General features: G+C 39.4%; 2 protein-coding genes across 5 annotated transcripts; both read right to left on the reverse strand.

Annotated features, from left to right (window-relative positions):
- Positions 1-201: 201 nt before the first annotated feature.
- mob3a (MOB kinase activator 3A) lies at positions 202-6,479 on the reverse strand. The gene is made up of 4 exons (XM_075485727.1): positions 6,256-6,479; positions 4,511-5,088; positions 2,622-2,824; positions 202-627 (listed from the first exon to the last, which is right to left on the reverse strand). Exons 2-4 carry the CDS (start codon positions 4,926-4,928, stop codon positions 598-600), a joined length of 651 nt encoding a protein of 216 aa, XP_075341842.1. The 5' UTR covers positions 4,929-5,088; positions 6,256-6,479; the 3' UTR covers positions 202-597.
- A 704-nt stretch (positions 6,480-7,183) lies between these two features.
- zap70 (zeta chain of T cell receptor associated protein kinase 70) lies at positions 7,184-20,378 on the reverse strand. 4 transcript variants are annotated; one of them, XM_075485731.1, is made up of 13 exons: positions 20,301-20,378; positions 15,414-15,884; positions 13,626-13,786; positions 13,372-13,510; positions 13,202-13,283; positions 13,048-13,070; positions 12,926-12,968; positions 11,973-12,129; positions 11,681-11,887; positions 9,987-10,179; positions 9,390-9,530; positions 9,171-9,283; positions 7,184-8,365 (listed from the first exon to the last, which is right to left on the reverse strand). In XM_075485731.1, the coding sequence occupies exons 2-13, from the start codon at positions 15,816-15,818 to the stop codon at positions 8,236-8,238; spliced, it is 1,794 nt and encodes a 597-aa protein (XP_075341846.1). In that variant the 5' UTR covers positions 15,819-15,884; positions 20,301-20,378; the 3' UTR covers positions 7,184-8,235. The 4 variants fall into 4 exon arrangements, with proteins under 4 accessions (XP_075341846.1, XP_075341843.1, XP_075341844.1 ...); XM_075485728.1 differs by having other exon boundaries at positions 11,973-12,162; XM_075485729.1 differs by lacking the exon at positions 20,301-20,378 and adding an exon at positions 16,165-16,319 and having other exon boundaries at positions 11,973-12,162.
- Between the last annotated feature and the right edge of the window lie 563 nt (positions 20,379-20,941).

A 20,941-nucleotide genomic window follows, 5' to 3' on the forward strand; every position in this document is an offset into this window, starting at 1 on the left:
AGAACCTGCCTGGTGGCTGAAAGCCCGGAGTGTAACATAACACATCCGTGACAATTAGAGTCATTTGGAGGTCATTACTGTATTTAGTTCATCTTTAAATAGAGGATAACTTTTAAATGATTTCCCCAAGCTGTCAGCTTGTTACTCTAAAACTTCGTCCCACGTTTGTTCTACCTGAAAAAAAACCCTCAAAGAGTCAAATTGTAAGAGTAGAGAATCATTTTAATGTAACAACAAAGTGATTTTAGAGACATACAGAAAGAAATCCTACAAATTTAAGATCATTTTAAACATAGAGAAAGATGATAGCATCCCGGAATGATTGAGATTCAAATAAAATAGAAAAACATCAACACAAACATACACCCCCTTAATACTGTGCTCCGATAAAATGTCTGAAACTTTTTTTTTTTTTTTTTTTTAAAGGAACAGAACGCCTCACATGACGAGGTTCTTGGTTAAAACCTACAGTATGTGGCTAAAATAGATTACAGTACTTAAATATAAAAATAGACTCTGAATTTGTTTGCTCTTTTCGCTCTCTGATTCAGACTCCCAGGGGGACGGATGCGTTTGTGCGCCGTGTCCACGGGTCCCTCAGTGGCACATCCGAGCGGTCATCTCTTTCTGTGGCAGACACAAACCACAGCGCAGTGAGTTGGACATGAAGAAACCACACCACAGCACAATGCTGAATATGACCACTGTTTAAAGTGAGCTGTACGGCAAGGCAGCGGGGACAATATTCACAGAAGAAAGTACAACGTGAGAAAATAACTTGAATGTTCTGAGATTATGAAGTCGTACAGTTGCTAGAAAAGAAGAAAAATTCACAGGATAGAGTTAAAAAGTTGTCATGGAAGCAGACTGCTTCTCTTTGCAAGGCTGGATCACCGTCATTACACCAGCAAAGATGAAACATGCTGCGCCACCACTTCATCCAAATCACTATGCTGCTATCTTCTTCTTCTGTCATAACAATGTCTCTTTCTCTGTGGTTATAAAAGTTACCAAATCCTCTTGCAGAGTATCATCCGATTCTGTTGATCCGACCTTCCAAACACAAGAAATGTGCTACCTTTACGTTCAGTTTTCATCTTTTAAATTTCTATTTGTTTTCCCCGACTATAACCCTTCTCCTTTATCTTAAAAAAAAAACAAAAAAACAATGGTCCTGACAGCAAATACTCTGCTGAAGAGGAAAGCCCATACTTTAAAAAAAGAAGTCGGAACTCATGAGGAAAGGACAGTGTTGGGGGAGAGTGAGCAACAGATCTGAGGAGATGATTATACCACGAGAAGCTACTGATGCCGAGGCAGTTCAGAAGTTAACGAAGCTGCTGCATCACGGATCACATGACAAGAAAATGCTGGATCAGAACAGTAAGTAGGTCAAAGAAAAGGTCAAAACACAGAGTTCATCAGCGAGGTCTACGTTAAGATCTGTGAAATGTCAAACACGTACACAGCACATAAACGTGCCACTTCAGATACTGGACGCACACGACTCTCTCGGAGGGAGGAGGGGCCACCAACGGCAAACGTAACGGTTCGACTGTCAGCTGGTTAAACTCAACAGGGTAAAAATTCAATTCATGAAAAATAAATGAAGGAAAAACAACGGCCGTGTTGTCTAACGCATGAAAAAACTGCAGACAGAATTACACGGCCACTGAAATCTCACCGCATTAGTTTCGGAAACAAACACGGGAAAATGGACCAATATGCAGGTCCTACAGGGCTCCTGTGTTCAACCTGCAGAGGTCGGATGTCACGTGCGTTTGTTTTCATGAGCTGAGAAGCTCTACGAGCAGAGAAACGCTGCTTGCATGAAGAAGATTTAGTTGCCATTCGGCCGCAGCACACCTTGAGCCACCACGACGGCCATTTATTTTACAAGCAGGCAACAAGGTTCACTATTTACCCCCTGCTTTACCTCTCATGAGCTTATGGATGATTTATGTCTTTATATTGTTTTCTCCTATAAGAGTTAAGTGTAGACTGAAGTCAGTATGATTAGTAAGTATATTAAATTACAAAAAAAGAAGCCACATAAATATTTAGTGTTTTTTTTTTTTTTTTTTTTAAATGTGATGCTCTACATAGTTTTCCCACCGGGGGCGCCACTGGTTGACTTTTTTATTTCTATTTTATTTTTTAATCATGTAAAATGTTCTGAACCAGCACAATAAAAAAAATCTCTGGTGTAGTTTATCTCAAATAAATAAATAAACTAATATTACAAATAATTTCAACAAAGAACAATTTGGTATAGAAGAAGAAAAATGCAGTCAATGTACCATAACCACAGTTTAACTCTATAATATCAAAGTTTTCATAGAAAGTTCCATTTAATTTAAGATCACTGTATTAATTCTGAACAAAAGCTTTTCATTTGGATCAATTTTCAACATTTATAATCATTGGATTGTTTATAATCATAAGAGTTGTTTGAAATATCATAAACAGATTTACATTTTCAGTTATTTCTACTTATTTAATTAACTATCTATCTATCTATCTATCTATCTATCTATCCTTACTTGTTCATTTATGCATTCATTTATTTATATGTATTCATTTTCAGCTTCAGCTGAGTTCCTGTCCACCGCTCGACTCACCAGAGGCTCCAGCTCTTTGTGGTCCGTGAGGTTGAACTCGGTGACAAAGTTATAGAAATGCTTGTAACAGGTGTTAACGTGAGCCTCGGCCCCCATCTGGCTCACGCGGTCAAAGTGGTGGATGTAGACGTGGACAAACACCCGGAACAGACGTGACAAAATCTTCTTAGCCACCTGCATGAAGCTCTTAGGGAAGGGAGTACCTGGGAGTCAAGCAGATGGGAGAGCACCGCGGTCAGACCACAACAATCATTTGCTGTTTGCACAACAGAAAGAAACACACTTGAACTGATGTATTTAAAGGGATAGTTCGCCTCTTTTGACATGAAGCTGTATGACATCCCATATTAGCAATATAATTTATTCAATTTGACTTACCTCCTGCTGCGTCCTGTGAGCCGAGTTCCAGCCTCGTTTTGGCGTTGACGAAGGTAGTCCGGCTAGTTGGCTGGGGTTTAAAAAATAAAGCGTTTTGCTTCTCAAAACAATATGCGTTCAAAAGAGTAATACATTTGCATCACAAAATCGTTCTCCAGGAAAAAGTCAGACCTCACAATCGCTTAGCTCTATTTCTCTCTTCCTTCGTATCACTGCGTGCTGTGCAGACCGAAGTGCAGACCGAGCAGTCCCCTGCTTCCGAGCAGTAAACACCGTAACAGGTGCAGCTGTCAGCAGCACGTAGTGATACGAAGGGAGAGAAAATAGTGCCAAGCGATTGTGAGGTCTGACTTTTTCCTGGAGAACGATTTTGTGATGAAATGTATTACTCTTTTGAACGCATATTGTTTTGAGAAGCAAAACGCTTTATTTTTTAAACCCCAGCCAACTTGCCGGACTACTTTCCTCAACGCCAAAACGAGGCTGGAACTCGGCTCACAGGACGCAGCGGGGGGTAAGTCAATGTTCATAAATGATATTGCTAGCATGGGATGTCATACAGCTTCATGTCAAAAGAGGCGAACTATCCCTTTAATGTGAAACTGAGGTCAACTCTTCAATGTTAATCACTTTTCTCGTTCCTATGCAGGCCAAAGGAAGCAGCTGGTGTCACCTCGCGCGTGAATGGAAAACCAACACGACTTGTTTTGTAGGGTAAACCTCAACTATAACAAATGATTCATTTTGTGCGTCACTTAGCATGAACTAATTCCACAATATTTCAGGAATTTGTTCTGGAGGACGAGCATATGGGAGGTCGTTTCCATCCACGGAGCACTGGGTATGATGTGACCCATTTTTTTAATCCATCGCTTGGATGTTTCTGTTGTTAAGTCAGTTGCCGAGCCGCAGCACAGATCATGCACGCATGCGCAGAGATAATATCAAAACCAAGAATGCCACTGAAACAGATTAACTGGGTCTGTAATGTCTGTAATGTGCAATGCTGCAGGTGTCTCGATATATTCGGCCTTGTAGATGCGTCACATTTTAGATGCCTAAATTCTGCAGAACTGTCTAAATCTCATGCAATTTTTTTTTTTTAAAGATCGCTACATTGAAATGGCTTACTTTTAGTTTCCTGAGTGAATTGGCCTAAAGAAAAACAAACAAAAAAATGCTTGAACGTTACAGCAGCAGCCTCCCACCTGTGTGGATTGTGATCCCTTAAAACTGCTTCAACAACCAGTCTTCATCTCTTGCGTATAATTTCTAGTTGTGACGAGTTAAACCAAGAATAGAGAAAAAATCTTGTAATCCCTCACTGAGTAACCTGTGGAAGTTTAACTGCTGTTCACACAGAATAAACAAGTCTAAATGTGTTACTTTTTGGTTGGACCTGTTGTACTTGGAGTCGGCTGACATCTGCCTTTGAATGGGCGGTGGGTTGGTTCACACAATAGTTTATTTGGTATTAGTATTCAGTATTGATGGCTCATCTCAACACTTACCGACATTAGTGGGGAAGATGTTCTCATTGTTGATTTGTACCTCAATCCAATCCATGAGCAGGCTCATGTATTTGGGGGCTGACAGGGCAGTCGGCCTTTTGTACTTGTGATCATCTTGCCAGCGGTATTCGTACTTAGGTCCGCCGGACATGACGGGGCAGGTCTGATCGGTGCACGAGTCACTCACGGTGCCATAGATGAGGTTGATGCGGTTGAAGAAGTCGACCACGTGTACGGCCACCCAGTCATTGAGGTCCTCGCCGTGGGGAAGCTGCACAGCCTGCTTCAGGTCCAGGCCTGCGTTCAGAGACGCCTGCGCCTTCTTGTGCAGCTCGAAACGCTGTGTCCCAGGTTCGAACTTGCGCTTGGGCCGGAATGTCCTGTCTTTGTTGAAGACCTGTTTCAGGGCCAGGGACATGGTCGCATGTGGCGGCGGCGGGCGATTTGTTTGAATGCCTCTGGTGAATTATTTACTGTTGAGATGGAAGCAGCAAAAAGGTTGTGTAAACAACCTGTGCAGACTTTTTGTTATGAAGCCTTCTGGTGTTTGTTTGGACTCAGTCTGGGACTATGTGGTCCTGCATACGATAAAAAAAAGAAAAATAAAAGGACATAGTTTGGTCAATAAATGCACATTTACACCAAAATGCTCACCCCCTGATTGGGAGTGCGAGATACGTGTTGATATACAACTCATGTTCATGTTTTAAATATTGAAATCTAGGACTAAAACTAGTTAAACTGACTCACAAAGGATGATATCGGTGACAAATGCCCATCAGTGAAAGATAAAAATGCAATTCATCACAATAAAGAAGCCTGAAACCCGATTTAATGTAATGAATGAATCCAAATAAGTTGCAAGACCTCCCAGCGAATGACTCATTTTAAAAGTTATAAAAGGCTCAGTTTTTTTTGTTTGTTTTTTAAACCGTTGTTGGGAAATTCCTCAACAATCAGTCATTTGTTCCAAAATTTACCCAGTCACACGTGGATTTGCAGAAATGTAAACCCCTTATCAACTTGTTGGCTTGATATTTACCTAAATCTAACAGCTTATCCAGGGGAGTGGCATAAATACTAGAGGCCATCTGAAAAACTGTGCGTAAAGAAGCAAAAGTAAACTTTTTAGAGCAATTATGCTCTTTTGGCTTAGGACGAATAATATTGTAATTAATCCAAAACAACATGGCTGCACTAGAAAGCTGATTTTAAATATATCAATGAGAGTTAAAGCTGAGGTTGTCAGTTGAGATATTCGCACATTAAAGATGAAACATGGTGTCTGAGTCATTTCCTTTATCTGACATAAATTCCGCCGCGGAGGAGGCAATCTGCGGAATGACAATTAAATCAAGTCAAACCAACACAACGACACATAACTACGTTTATTTAAACCTCCTTCTGAAATATCCGCACCACCCCCCTCGTAACAATGTGCATTTATATCGTTTTTAGCCCATTTTCCGGGAAGAAAGCCGGAGATTAAACAGCGGGGCACATGACGACTACACGAAGAAGTTTGTTCCTGCCGCGGCAGGCTAACTCGGCCGGACTTGTTGCTCTGGAACAGCTAGAAAGAAAAAAAACAAAAAAACAGGCAACAAGTCACGAAGCACCTACGTTATCCACAATCAATTCACACCGCCTTTTCATTTAAATCGACCAAAAAGCATCCGTTATCTGAGACGACTGTTCAAACGGTGACGAAATCGCACAGTTGAAAGCCACTTTCCCGAACTTACTTGTTCCGCCTTCCTGCTTCCTTCGATCTTTTGCCGAAAATTACTTGATAACCGATCGATAGCTTTACGTCAGTAGCACTCACAGCCTACATTATGGATACATAGTGTGATACATGTTGTAAAATTACAGATAATTCCCTAAACATGTCACTTTAATGAAGAAATTGATGGCTGACTCCTCCCTGCGAAACGAAAAGTACACCAGTGACAAGCTAGAGGCATTGGTAGCCACTTCCGGGCAAGACCTTCAAAATAATGGGAAGATTCGTGGTACAAAAAAATGCTCCACGGTGGTTGTGTTCAAACACAAATTTTTTATAATTTTTTATTCATGTTTCTGATATTGCTAATCTGACTGGGAAGCATTCAGCTGGATGTACATGAATTCTCTTTGAGATATAGGAATGTTTATTTTATGCATCTTTCTTTTTACACAACTACAATCTGACAAGTGTTTTATAAGAGCTCCACACATACATACTGAAATCTCACACACGGCCATGCTCTAAAAGTTTCCACATTAAATGATAAACACTCACAATTATGAATGGAATATCCCAAACATCAGCTTTTCGGGGAAAATATAAGCTTAGCTTTGTTTTCTTTAGCTTGCAGGCATTGTGCATCATGATCAAAACCTTTCACGAAAGCAGGTAGAACTTTCAGTTTGTCTTTTTCTTTCTCTATATGTAATATAGTAAAAGCAGGTCTGTATCTGCAGCTAGATGAACACAGCTGAACAAGTGTGCATTTTTACATACCAACAAATACCAATTGATTTAATTTACTTTAACACTGACTTGTTACATCTCCTTTATATCTAGGAAATGTTAACATTCACTAACTAGTTTTCCACTATGCAACTTTTAATCTTACAAATCAAAGCATTTCAAGTCGTGCTGTATTGTGAATCATTTCAACGTCGCTATCAACGCACGGGTTCGTGAAAACTTTATTTTGAAGAATTTTGTGACAACTTCCGGGAATTTATCGGCGTTGCCAGGCAGTACAGAACCACTTCCTCTGAAACAGTGTGTCTCTGAGTGACTAACCTCAATATTTCCGTAGCACAGACAAAGTAAACCACAATACATAATGTTTTAAATAACTGACAGGGAGATCATAGAGAAACAATTTGTTAAACATTTCGGCCCATAAATCTATTAACAGCCCTGTCACATAGCATTCATTCCAACACATAAACTACAGGTGATTAAGTATTTATCTTGCACAACACGAAAACATAACAAATGGCTTCACTTTTCTAAAAATTAAGAACCATTTTGACTTTTTTAAGAGTAGGTTTTGACGTTAAGAGATATTTTTTGTGGTTTTCTTTCTACACAAGCTTGTCCAATTCAGGAGTCTGGCCTGTTTATAAGATTTTAATCCTGTTTAATGCTTAATAGGGCTACAGATTGCCATGTTTTCTCTGTGCCTCAGCAATAAGAATAATCAGTCATTTTACTCTTACAAATACAGTCTATACTCATAAGTCAAAGAAAACACCCAATGCTACCTATAAGCTATGATCATTCACTACTAAATGAGATAATTTAACATACAAGTTCAACTCAAATGATCAGTTTCTTTCTACTTTATTTGTCTTAAAAATAACAAACTGCTCTCCGACGGTGGTGGTAAAGTGAAACAAAAAAGGAAAAAAAAAACTCCTTCATCTACATATAGTCCCATTGTACTCCAGAAATACCAGAATATAGAATAAGTCTGTTCGTCAGTGAAGACACTTAACATTCAAACCCGGACATCAGACAGAGACCCTCACAACAGCTGAAACACTGAGGTCCAAATTACAAATGCACATTTATTGTCATTGAGGCCTGTTTATCTGTATCTGCACTGTAGTCAAAGCTGGCCAGTGTGCACAGCTCATAAAACACTCTTTGTTTTGGTAGTTTAATGTTCAGTTGAAAGGATGCTTTGTGCAGCACTGGGACAGAATGTGCCTTTTTTTTCTGTCTACTTGGTAGGCTCAGCAGTGGCGGTGGCGGCGGCTTCAGCTCCCTCAACTTTGGCCTTGCTGGATATGGAGTAATGATAAGTTCTCATGGACTCCTCAACCTTCTTGAAGTCAGGGCGCTCCTCATGTCTGGCAAGAAAAGAGGAGAGCCCAATATATCACAAAGCTAATCTCTTAGACAAACATTTTATTCCTCGAGTCCTTCAGTCACAACAGTCTGGCTCTGGACCTCTTCATGGTATACTCAGATTATACTTTCATTATCTGTCCAGGCATTGCCTTAATAATATCTTTGTGGTTGAGTTCAGACTGTTTCAAATAAAGTTCCCAGATGGTTGATATTTTTCTAAACTATCTCTGTCTCCTGACTGTAAATTGCTGTGTGTTTTTTTTATGCTGACAATAACGTCAAGTATGACACAATCTTCCAGACTACGCTTGGGTTTTGATGGTCTCCACACCTTTTATCATTTAAAGCCACGCTAAATTCCCAAAAGACTAAATCTGCATTAAACACTTCACCAACACCATATCCACTCTGGATGAAACCATTTTATATATATCAAGGGTGCTTTTTAATGGCTTACACCACGAATGTCCACATCCGGTCCTCAAGGGTCAATGTTCTGCAGGTTTTAGATGTTTTCCTGCTTCAACACACCTGATTCAAATCAATGCATCATTAGCAGGCTTGTGTAGAACTTAACAATCTTTTGAAGAGATCTATTTCATCTGAATCAGGTGTGTTGAAGAAGGGAAACATCTTAAAATCGGCAGGACGGCGGCCTTCAAGGACCGGATTTGGACATCCCTGGCTTACACAGTCAGAAAAACGCATGCTGAGATATTTAACATCATTAGTAGGAGATCTTCATCCCTGACTGTATGACACTTGGGTAAATGGCAAACACATGAACAAGACTCAGTTTCTCACTTGTATGTCCAGCACTCTTTCATCACTGTGTAAATTCTCGCTGGACACGCTGGTGGGCACTCCATGCGGCTCCCGCTCTCAATGAAGCGGATCACGTCCGGACCTTTCATTTTCTGGACAAATTCAAAAAAAGACAAGGACTGTGACCTGATATTCAGACCTGAGGATCAGACTTCTCCCTGTGCTGGTATGATAGTGTTCCGCAGAAACACACTTTACCTTGTAAGGTTTTCCTCCGTAGGAAAACGCCTCCCACATGGTGACACCAAAACTCCACACATCACTTTTACTGGAGAATTTGTGGTAGTTTAGACATTCTGGAGCGTACCACTTCAGTGGCCATTTACCAGCAGTACGAGCCTGTTAATGCAAAATGTGTGATATGATTTTTAGCCACATTTGCAGGGATTAAATGAGAATCTCTTTGAGTTGGTGCTGAGGCTTAAAGGTGATTGGGACTCATGAATGGAGGGTGTGCTGTTTAGATCCTGTGTTTTATTACACGTTTAATGCTATTCTTCCGGGTTCGGGTATTCCTGATATTTTCTCATAACAACATTTCCTTCAGATGTAGGTCAGTAATAGGTCAGTAAAGCAGTAAGAATCAATATTTTAAACTGAACAGGGAGCACTGTGGGAATAAAGGTTGCCCAGTCAGTCTTTGTGCAGTGTGAGAACAGCCTTTCTCAGAAAGGCAATCATTTAAAGAATCACCATCTGTGTTCCCTCAAATACTGATAAAGTCATTGTCATAATGATTGTGTCACTTTATGTTTCAGTAAAAGAGCTTTTAACAAAAAAATTGTTGCAACATACTTTGTAGTAATTGTCATCTGCCCCCAGCGCTTTGGAGAGCCCAAAGTCACTGATTTTGGCAAACTGTTGGTTAACCAGCAGGACATTTCGAGCTGCCAGATCTCTGTGAACAAAGTTCTTTTCCTCTAGGTACTTCATCCCCATCGACACCTGGTGCATCAGGTTAACAATGTTCTCTATCGTAACAGTATCCCTGCAGGGAAAAGAAATCAGGAGAATTTAAACATTATGTTGTTGTTCTTTAAAGACAACATGTTTTTTTAATTGTATGGATTTCACTGTGGAGAATGCACAATGGCACTGGTTCCAAACCTTATGGTCCCTGCATGAATCGGATATGTACTTCACCAACACAAGGCTTATATATGTATTTATTCATCACCATTTTAAGCATATGCAACCCTTAAAGTTACAGTGTGTAACAATAATTTAAAAAAAAAGATATCTTACACCTTTTTGTTAATATCCCCTTGGAATAAACCTTTTAGCTAAACTTGTGCGGTGGGTACTTAAAACCATGTAACAGGTGATGAAACACACTTTGAAGAAAAGCGCTGTTTGAGGTCCTTTTGACTAACTGAGGAAACATGTTTGAGAAATGGAGGATCACACTTCTTGCCTGTTGCAGGAACACGGCACGTAGATCAACTTCTTCAAAGAAGTGATTAAAATGAACAGGCGAAGTGAATTTGGGACACGAGAAGCCACAAAACAGAAATAAAGACTGGAGCAGCTTTTCTCAGGTTGAAATCGGTCTTGAAGAGCAAATGTTTTTGAGATGAAACTGAAATTGTTCTTTTAACACAGAAAGATGTGTGTTGTCTGATCGTGTGCTGACATTTAATACAACAGCTTTCTTCAAGTTGGCCACTGGATGTCAGTAATTGCCACACACTGTTCCTCCACTAGGAAGCACTTAAAAATAAAAAAATAATCTTTTTCCAGATTTCCTCACCAATGTGACAACAAAGTGAAATTAACACTCGTAAATTTGAAGGTTATGTGCAAAACAACAAACTCTTTTGCTGCACAGACTGTAAACCAAACTACCTCCCATTGTCTGGGAGAGGCTAATGTTGGTTTGCAGCTTTCCCTGCTCACTGTGACTTTTCTTGTATATCAGTATTTTCATCTACAGGCTTTGCTTTATATTTTATGCTTTGCCAAAAATCGGTGCTTCCTTCTTATTATGGGCTGTTGTCAGAATCTGGTTAGGACAGAAGGCGATAAAGCAAATGAGTGATGCTTCTGTGATATAAAAATGCATCCTCTTTCATTGTTATTGTTCCTCCATCATGGTGAGAGCTAAAGTGAAGGAATGCAAACATTCCTTTTTATTTTTCAGTGAGATTACACAAAAACTACCCAGCAAAAAGTGAGCAGCAGACAAAGCCATTGAAATTTGGAGAGTATCCATATGATTTTCTTTATCAACTATCAACTCCGGTAAATGATTAAGGTCAGCTGACTTTTTGTTATCTATTACCACATCAGGAAAAACCTCATCTATGTTTCCACTTTTCCTCCATTAATGCTTTTTTGATATCCCCACACACAGATACACTTTCTGTGAAAACTATACTTTGGTAGTTTAAACAGTTTATTTCTTAATTTGTAATATGGAAAATGTTTTATCACACTTCCTACTCCTATGTTTCCACACCACAGTACCTTCTCTGTCCACAGGTACTTACTTATTGCTGGAGAGGAATTTGTTGAGAGGACCAGCAGCAGCCATCTCCATAACGAGCATCAGATTCTCAGCGTTACACAGGCCGAGCATGCGGACGATGAACGGGTTATCCAGCTGGTACATGATCTCTGCCTCCCTCATCATCTCCTCCTTTACCAACTTCTCATTCTCACTCTTCAGCACTTTGATGGCCACATCTATCTGACCCCTGAGACAAAGTAAAGCAGAGGTACAGATTAGTGCACATACTAAACTTAAATGCAGTTTTTGTTTTATAATTGTGAAAGTCTCACGCTTCTGTCTTAAGGACTCCTTTCTTGACGCAGCCAAAGTTCCCTGAGCCAAGTTCCACCTCGTCTATCAGAAGCTTCTCCCTCTGGATGTTAAATCTCTTGATCTCATTCGGGTTATGATACGGGTTGAATCCAGGGCTGTCCATGGGCAGAAGATCTGCAGGTACAGCAGCAGCTGCTTTTGAAATGGCTGAAAATCCCGACGAAGTTCTATTTAATTACTCATCATAATCACAACTCTTTTGTACTCAGCACACCATTTAACACCTAACTGAATCTTTTAAAAATCAGTCGTTTATATTTTATGTTTTTAATCATTCAAGTTTGTTTTTTATGTTTTTTTTTCTTCACAGAATTAGTCTTGTAAACACAGGAAGCTAAATCATTGAAATATGATCAGTCATTTCATCGATTTGATTCGTCAATTGATTGCTTTACTATATCTTTAGAACATGGCATTACATGATTTACTTTCACTTGATGCCTGAAGTTACTTTTTAAAGTGCAGTTTTTCACATAAGAAATTTGTGTTTAAAAATATGACAAAAAAAACCCCCACGACAAATGATACAAAATAGGGTTATAACTATGGTTATAATGGGCTTATAACCATATCTATTTGCTGACTGTAATAACAAGGACAGAAATCTTTGGCTTTATAGGGATAAGACACGAATTTTGTAACACACAGCATTTCCCTGTATGTTGTTACACTGATTAATTACTAAGATAATGTAAGTAAAGCGTCTGAGTCTTTCCTCCCCCGTTGACATCGCTGTTGTTGGCGGTGTCGTGCTGTTTTGTTTGTATTTTAAAGGCCCATGTTTGGACAGCACTGCAAATGACCTTTGCCTGAAAATGGTGTGGCGTGTGGCTCATGCTTGTGTGTTTGCCAGAGCTCTTGGGAGCTGCTGTTGAACGTGCCCCTGCATTCTGTGATGTAGGCAACTAACCTGTAGGTGGTGGTGTGTATCTGTCTTTGAAAAAGTTCCGCCTCTGAAAGAGTACATTTCGGTTAACCTCAGAGCAAGAAAAGTATTCTGACTTTAGCAGAGCATGATGCGTGAATACTCACTTGTGCAGGAAGACTGGGTGTCTCTGAAATGTTACAAGACAAATTAGTGTTAAATTAACATTTTAGGTAGGATGGCATACTGCAATAAGATTATCAACAAGCAAAAACTCAAAAAGGTTTATAATGATGTGTGATTGAAAAAGATGGTCAGTACGTTCGACAGATTTGCCGTTGACACACGCCTCCCCGAGGACAGTTACCAGGCCATCAGGTTTCATCTTCAGATACTCAACGAGCTAAAGAGAAAGTTACACTTGTTTGAATAACAAGGCCCTCAGCTTCTGCACAAATGACACATGACTACCAAATAATTTGTAGCATTACCTGCCAGATTGTGTCAAACTTAGTTCCTTCTGGCATGGACAGCTTGCCAGATTTGTCTAGAATGATCTGATAGTGGTAAACTGTTTTCCCGTACACCAGGGAGAGAGCAAATGTACCAGACGTCTCTTTGTCTCTGATTCTAAGAAACATAACACAACATAACTGCACCAAAACTTTGGACATCTTCACAAGTTGGACAACAAAACGGCACTAAAGTAGAAACACAGGTTGTAACATCACCTTGAGTAACTTACAGAAACTTGCCGTCCGGTTGTGCTCCGGAGTAAAGTCGCCTCTCTCCTTCTTGGCGGTTGATTTTACCATGATACCACGGCATCTTCTCATGGGCAGTAGTGGCGATCAGCTTCTCGAGCTGAGGAGCTTGACTGATGATGGCCTGCTCCATGGCTTCTCCCTGCATGGACACAGAAGCATTCACAATGAACGCATATGCAGTCATTGTAGCATCCCACATATTCACGCACTTTATCATAAACTGACCTTTGTGAAATTTGAAAGAGGAAAACACAGTTTGCAACCATAGCTTCCGACTTTGTTCACCCACCTAGGGTGTGAAATGTGGTGGACGGTGGGTCCAATGACAAAGAGAAAAGGCGGCAGGTTGAGTCCATATACACCTGGAGCTAGTTTTGGTGTTTAACAGGAGCCCGTAAAAGGATACTGGTCTCTGTGTGTGACTGATAGCAGCAGGACGCAGATGTTAAAGCTGGAAAGCACGACAGAGGACCAGACTGTAAACTGAATTAAAAGCTAGTTAGGAGCAACCACAAAAGCATCAAACTGATAAAAGATTACATTTGTCCAAAATTGCTTGATATTTTTGTGTTTCCATCTTTAGCCCTATTAACAGAATAACATAAGCGAGCTCACTGAACTAGGCCGCAAAAAACTCCTGAGCCCTACAAGTTAAAATAACTGTTTAACTAAAGGAGCCTGTTTAGTTCCCCACCGAAAAGAGAGCGGTCTGCTGCGATGTAAAATGGTCGAGATATCCTCAATATAACATAAAGTATTACAGATTTTTCTTTTTTGTTTTCTTCGTGGATCAATTTTAGATTCCCTCAAAGCAGTATATTACTCAGCCACCTTAATGACACCACTGACTCCTTCTCCAAACTGGGAACGTGCCCATTTCCATCCCCGTACCCTGTTAAACGGGAAGGTAGCGAAACTGAACAATCTCTTAGATGTAAGGATATTGTTTAGACTCCAAAAGATATTCCTTGAGCTATTCTCAGCCATTTTTCTCAGTGATGGCTCATGGTTTCAGCTAAAAGCTGGAAGACACATCTTTTATCCCGACGTTTCTGACTGATATTTTACCTGCTGCAAAATGATCACATAAGCACTCAAAGATAAATTCTACTTGCTTCAAAACCATTTTGAGTTAATAGAATCAGTCCACACATGATAAGTTTAGATGTTGTATTTACGATAAAAGAATCACACGATGTACCTCACCAAACTATGAGACGTTTTTAGTGGAGCTTCAGATGTATGAGCAGTGTGTTTTTGGGGAGTTTTTCAGTGACATCTCCTCTGGAAAGAAATATTGCTCATGGAAATGTAAAAGTTCATATCCGCTGGGGCTGCATCAGCACATCCCAACAGAGGCAGGTGTGGAAAATGACCGTCTGTATGAATGAATTTTCAGTTTTGAATGGTGATTATTTTTTGGGTTAGCTCAACAAATCTGACAATGGGCAATTATACTCAAACTATAACAAGAAATGACAGAAAGACTTACAGACTTATTCAAATAATGAAATCATGAAAATAATCCATGAGAAGCAAATGTCTTGAATTCAAAATGGCTAAAAAAAGAGCTTAAAGTAACTAAACTTGCTATATAATAATAATTTTCTTTTTTCTTTTATATGTATCTTAATCTGAGAGCAACTCGAAACTGTGCTGTAGCTGAGTAAATATTTGTCCATCAGTGTTGATAAGTAGGCACTTGTGGGTTTTAAAAGGCTATAACTATGTAAATATTAAGACTTCTGCAGTGCCCAGACCCTCACCTCCAGGTTCCAGGTCTGCTTCACATACTCCCTCAGCATTTTGTCTCTCATTTTGTCAAACACGCCGGTCTGTATTGGCGTATCTGGAGAGCGCAGACATGGTTTCCTCAGGGTGCACACCAGCCCGTCGGGGTCCTTGTTGTAAAACTCGCAGAGCTCTGCGGGCCCACAGTGAGGCTTCCCTCCTGGGATGCAGAAAGTCCCGTTAAGCTGTTTCTCTACAGTGTAATGGTGAAACTCCAGGTTCCACACAACAGACAAGACGTAGCCTCCCAAACTGCGGAGACACTGGCGCAGCAAGAAGAGGCCGTCAGACATGCCAGCCAGCTTCAGGTGCTGCTCCGCATCAGTGCGACTGATGCAGCCATAGAAGAAAGGCAGCTCGACTGCGGGGTCGATGGACATGTCGAGGCCTGGGAGAGTCGATCCGGTCCTGGTCTTGAAGTCCTGGATGGAGGTGGTGGAAGGAAACTGTAGAAACAGAAAGACAAACTAGAAAGTTCTTTGGAAAATACTGGTTTTGTAGACCGGTGGATAATACACATACGCAGATTTAAATCCAGTTTGTGACTTCTGAACTTTCAGCCTTTCATCCACCACTTCCCCCACTTTCTGCAAAACTAAATCATCTAGCATCCTTTACCAAAAGGATAAAAAAGTGTCGAGAAAACAGCTTGAAAATGGGAAACATATCAGCGCTACAGATATATTTCCAAAAATAGTCAAATATAACAACACATAAGATCCTCACCACCTCTTCTTTTCCCAATTGGGTTGTAACAGGGCCGACAACAAACTTAACAGTTGATGTGTTTCAGGACTTTTCAGCTCTACACTGTTGAGCTGTGAGGAGTTCAGGATGAGACATTTAACATTAAGCGCCCACAGTTTGAGACTGCATGAAGCTTGCAGTTTAACAAACTGGTGACAAAGCCACAACAGGAAGTTGCAGTCCGCCCTCACAGCCTCATTTCTCCAGCATGTCGCTCTTCCGTTAAACAGGTGTTTTTTGGTTCTAGAGCATTCCCTCTCCTTTACAAGTTCAGGTTTGAGAATCTTTCCTTCGTGGGAATAAAAAAATGTAAACTATGGTGGGATAATCTGTTTCAGAAAATTGTTTCAGCCGCTACTTTGTGTGCGACGAGACGTGTAAATTAGGAATCCTATTTGACTTTAGAGTCGACTGTGGTGACAACAGAAAGATAAGACTGACGGATGGAACATTTATTTGATAACAGACCTGAACCTGTGAGTTTCAGTTAAAAAGGGAAATTTCCAGTGATCATAATATGTTACGCACTTCAGCTCACAAAACAAAGAATGGAAATAATGTAAATGTCCAGAACTGGATAAAATAAAGGCTGAGATGTAATGATGATCTATCCATCAAACCATCAAAGATAAGAAAAAAACTGAATTTCTAGTGAATGTGTTAGATTTTTCTTTGTGGTTTTAGATATTTAAAAGTATGAATGTTTTTTGTGTTGGAAATCTGTTCTCTGCACTTTCCAGTCTTGGTGTGAAAGGAAACTCTTTGAGCAGTTTTCCTTTTTTTTCATGTTTCAAATGGACATAAACGTTTAAAACAATATTGTAAAGAAAAAACAAACAAAATAAAACATATGAAACCTCAGTTTCCTGGCTTCGTACCTGAGTTTTCTGCCCACATCCACAGTGGACAACCAAGAAGAAAAATCACAACTGCCACAAGAAGCAAAGCTCTACTGTGGCTTGACCCCCAGCTCACCCCAACAAAGCACAGTGCGGACATCCAAGTAAACGCAAGCTGTGATTCTGAGGCACAAGGTCACAGGAAACAAGCAATGACACTGTTTCTTTGAGTTCTTTTAGTCAGTAAAGTTCAGGTGAAGTAAGATTAGAAACACAATCAATTAGAAGCTTGGATGTTTGACTTGACTTATGATGATACAGATATAATTTGCAGAAAAAAAGTGCCTTACATATAGTTTAGAGGTACTTCAGGTACCCCCTTTTTACACTTCTGCTGTGTAACTGCTCAGAGGTAAATAGTTCACTATTTTACTACATTTTATATACCCTAATTCAAGCTTTGGTAAGAAGTCTTTGAGGAGTCTTCGTTTGCATTTTTGTGGCTTTTTGTATAATTCAGTGAGAAAATTGGTGAGTTTTTCTTTTTGAGTGCTGATTTCAGCCTCTAATGTTGCAAAGTTGCTCTTTTTGTTGTTTTTATACAATTGTATACCACTTACATTTCAGTCTGAAAGCCCTGGTTTTAACAAAATAAGTGATTTGAAGCCATCGCCTTAATCTCTGAATAACAGCCGCTTTAGCCGCTTTGATTGTCTGACATGTTTTAGAAATAAATCTGAACTCTAATTCTGTATGAGAAAAACAAATTTGTTAAAAGAGAATACAAAAATTAATTGAACAGAGTTACAGCTTTTAACTGATGGCTCTAGATTTGTAGCCAACTTCTGTGGTAGTACTTGAGCAAACTGAAAGAGGAAGTGAATCTGATTACAAACCAACAAGCCCTGTTTAATACAACAAAATAGCATATTAGTTACTTCTTTTTGAAGTGATGGAAATCATAATCCTTTCATAGTTTAAAAAAAACAACACATAGCAAAACATCAAAACCTCCGACAAGAGTAGAAGCTCCGTTTTCGTTATTTGAAAATATAATTTTTATGCTTTTCTACATGACTTGTAGACAATAAACCACAAAAACAACAAGTGGAGAGAGGCGGGTGACAATGACACAGTTCCTGAGACTGCTTTGAACCCACAAAGTGTGGGGGTGCTATCTATAACAATGCGTATGGGACCAAAGACACTTTGAATGTGGGAACTGGTAGCTTTAAATGTATAAATGGGCATCAGATACTTTTATAAATAAAGTGTCGCAGAGTGAGCAGATGATTTACCAGTGAGCTGTGGAAAAAGTTTGTGAGTGGCATAATCAGTCTACAGACCCACTTGTTTTTCCAGTATTAAAGCAAATGGTATGAAGTTCAAAGCAAAAATCTTAGTGTTCCATTACAGAGGAAAAAAAACTGTTCGTAGTTAACAGTCTGGTTTGCAACGACGGAGAGGTTTTGCAAAGCACAAAGAGTGGGGTGAACCCAGAGGAGTCATTATTCCCAATTACTCCTTATCTTGTCAAATTAACGACAACAACAGCAAAGAAATTAAAAGCTCAGACTCGCAAGCTAAGACAAGCTACAGCTGACGTGTATGAAAAGCAAAAATTAACATTAGCAACCAAAAGTGTTTTAAGCTAGGGGCATGCTGAAATACTCAGAATTAGTGCAAACATGTAGCTGTTTAGCAAGTGAATGTTTACTTTGCTCAAGTTTAGTGTAATATTTGTGGAACTGTGGCTAAGATCATTTGTACACCAGACACACTGGTGCAGACAGCAAACAATAAAAACACAAAAATCAAAGTCTGCCCAGTGGCACAGAGTCTCAGTAACTCGGTGCAGGGACTCTTTATCACTCTTCTGGCCATACACGTAAATTTCACCATGAGGTCATCGATTTAAATAACCTGTTTGGCAAATGCAAGCGGCATGTTCTCTAAATTACACTATCAATATCAAATCATTTCAGTGATAGCTATGAGGTACTTAGAAATTTTGGGACATGGTTATTTTTGTTGCGCTATCAGGAAGTTAGCTCACAGCTATGTAACTCAGCCTCCATTCATACATCAGCTTGTGAGACTATGTAGGCATCCGACAGCAGACAACATGTTCTTTAACTCTTTAATATATGAAAGTATTCTCTCATTTGTTTTAGTGATTGTTTGTCTCCATGTAGGCGGATTTGGATCAGAAGCTGACCTGCTTATCAGATCAGAGGCCTAAATGGACCCAAACTGAACCATAATTTCCTAAATTAAGGGAATAATTTGACATTAAAATAAAAGTTTGATTCTGTTTTAATTATTCTAAACTATAATGAACCTCTTGAGATTTCAACATACATTCAAAATATGGTGTTAGACGTGATTGTGAGTTGCTTTTTAGTACTTCAGTAATTCTTAGAGCCCCAAAACAGCAAAGAAGCAAATCCCTTGTTTCAATTCTGTTAACTGTGAAATAATTCCAGTTAAATCTTTTAATTATAGGGAGTTTTTGGGTCTGTCTGTGCATTAATTAAAAATGAACGTTTTCTACATTAAAATCTTAGTTTTTGCCATCCAAGCCACTATCTTTCAGTTGTGGCTTGCACATCTTGCAAATATGCTTCAGTCCAGCACCAAAAATACGTTCAGTGATTTTAAAGAAAGTTACAAGCAATAAAAGACACACACACGGACCTCTTGGGTGTGTTAAACTCACCCACTTTTGGTTTTCTATTCCAAGACACAATGAAAGCCGCTATTTATATTTTGCTCCTATAATGGCTGCTTGTCAAAGCCGGAGCAATAATGCCTCCGTTGAATCATGTGGCGCACACAAATCTTTTTTAACCCGCAGACACATTTTTTTTTGCTCTAAAATTTAAAAGATCACTTGGAGTATAAATATCACAGAGTAAAGTAGTTTACAGATTCAGTTTAAGACTAAATTAAAAAAAAGAAATGACTAAAATAATCTGTTGAAACACACATTCAAAATGGCCAACCATTTCAAATAAACTGGCTTGTGCTGAGCCGTGTGTAATCTTGTGCATGTGGCATGTCAGTTTGAGTTAGATTTCAAACTACAGAGCTGTTTTTTGTATGAAAAAAATGTGTCATTGCAATGCTGGTGTCTTTGTGGCCTAGTTTTAACCAAGACCCACTGTCACCTTTTTTTTTAAAAATCCAATTTTTTCTCAAAGGAAACAAGCATCTACCGTTATAACACAAATGCTGTGAAATAAATAATCTGATATAACAACAAAACTTACTCACATTTCTCAACTTTACGGCTGTGATGTTGTTGCTTCAGACACAACGATGTATCTGTTGATCTGACAGAAGTGTGAGAAGGGGGGTTGGAGACAATTAAACACACACACACACACACACACACACACACACACACACACTTAGACATCTAGACATGCACATACAGAGCTTTGCATTGGGTTTTACTGCCACCTGTGAAGCAGTCGAGTGAGCTCTTTAAAACTCTGCTAGTTTACCGGATTCTGTTGAAAGCAGTGTACAGATATACATACAACCCTGACTAATTTGAAATTAAAGCAGTTAATCATTTTGGAAGGACATAACATACTAAATTTAAAAGAAAAGAAAAAAACAACCCACACAAAAATGATCAAAAAGGAAAAAGTAGCAACATTTAATAGGCATAAAATGTTTAGATAAATTTTGTTCTACGCTCAAAGCGAAGAAAATACACATTCCAGTTTGTACAACCAGTAAAACATTGATTTGTTGTGATACAGGAAAACGTGGCAGTTATGGAACTGTTGCAAGCGATGGAGGGGACTCTGGGCAGTTTCTGTTCCCAACCAATAATACAACCCCGCCATGGAAATATGGAGTCGCCACTAATTTAACTGTTTGCAGATTGATCATTTCATCACTGA

This window comes from Odontesthes bonariensis, chromosome 15 (genome assembly GCF_027942865.1).
Source record: "Odontesthes bonariensis isolate fOdoBon6 chromosome 15, fOdoBon6.hap1, whole genome shotgun sequence".
Lineage (NCBI taxonomy): Eukaryota > Metazoa > Chordata > Actinopteri > Atheriniformes > Atherinopsidae > Odontesthes > Odontesthes bonariensis.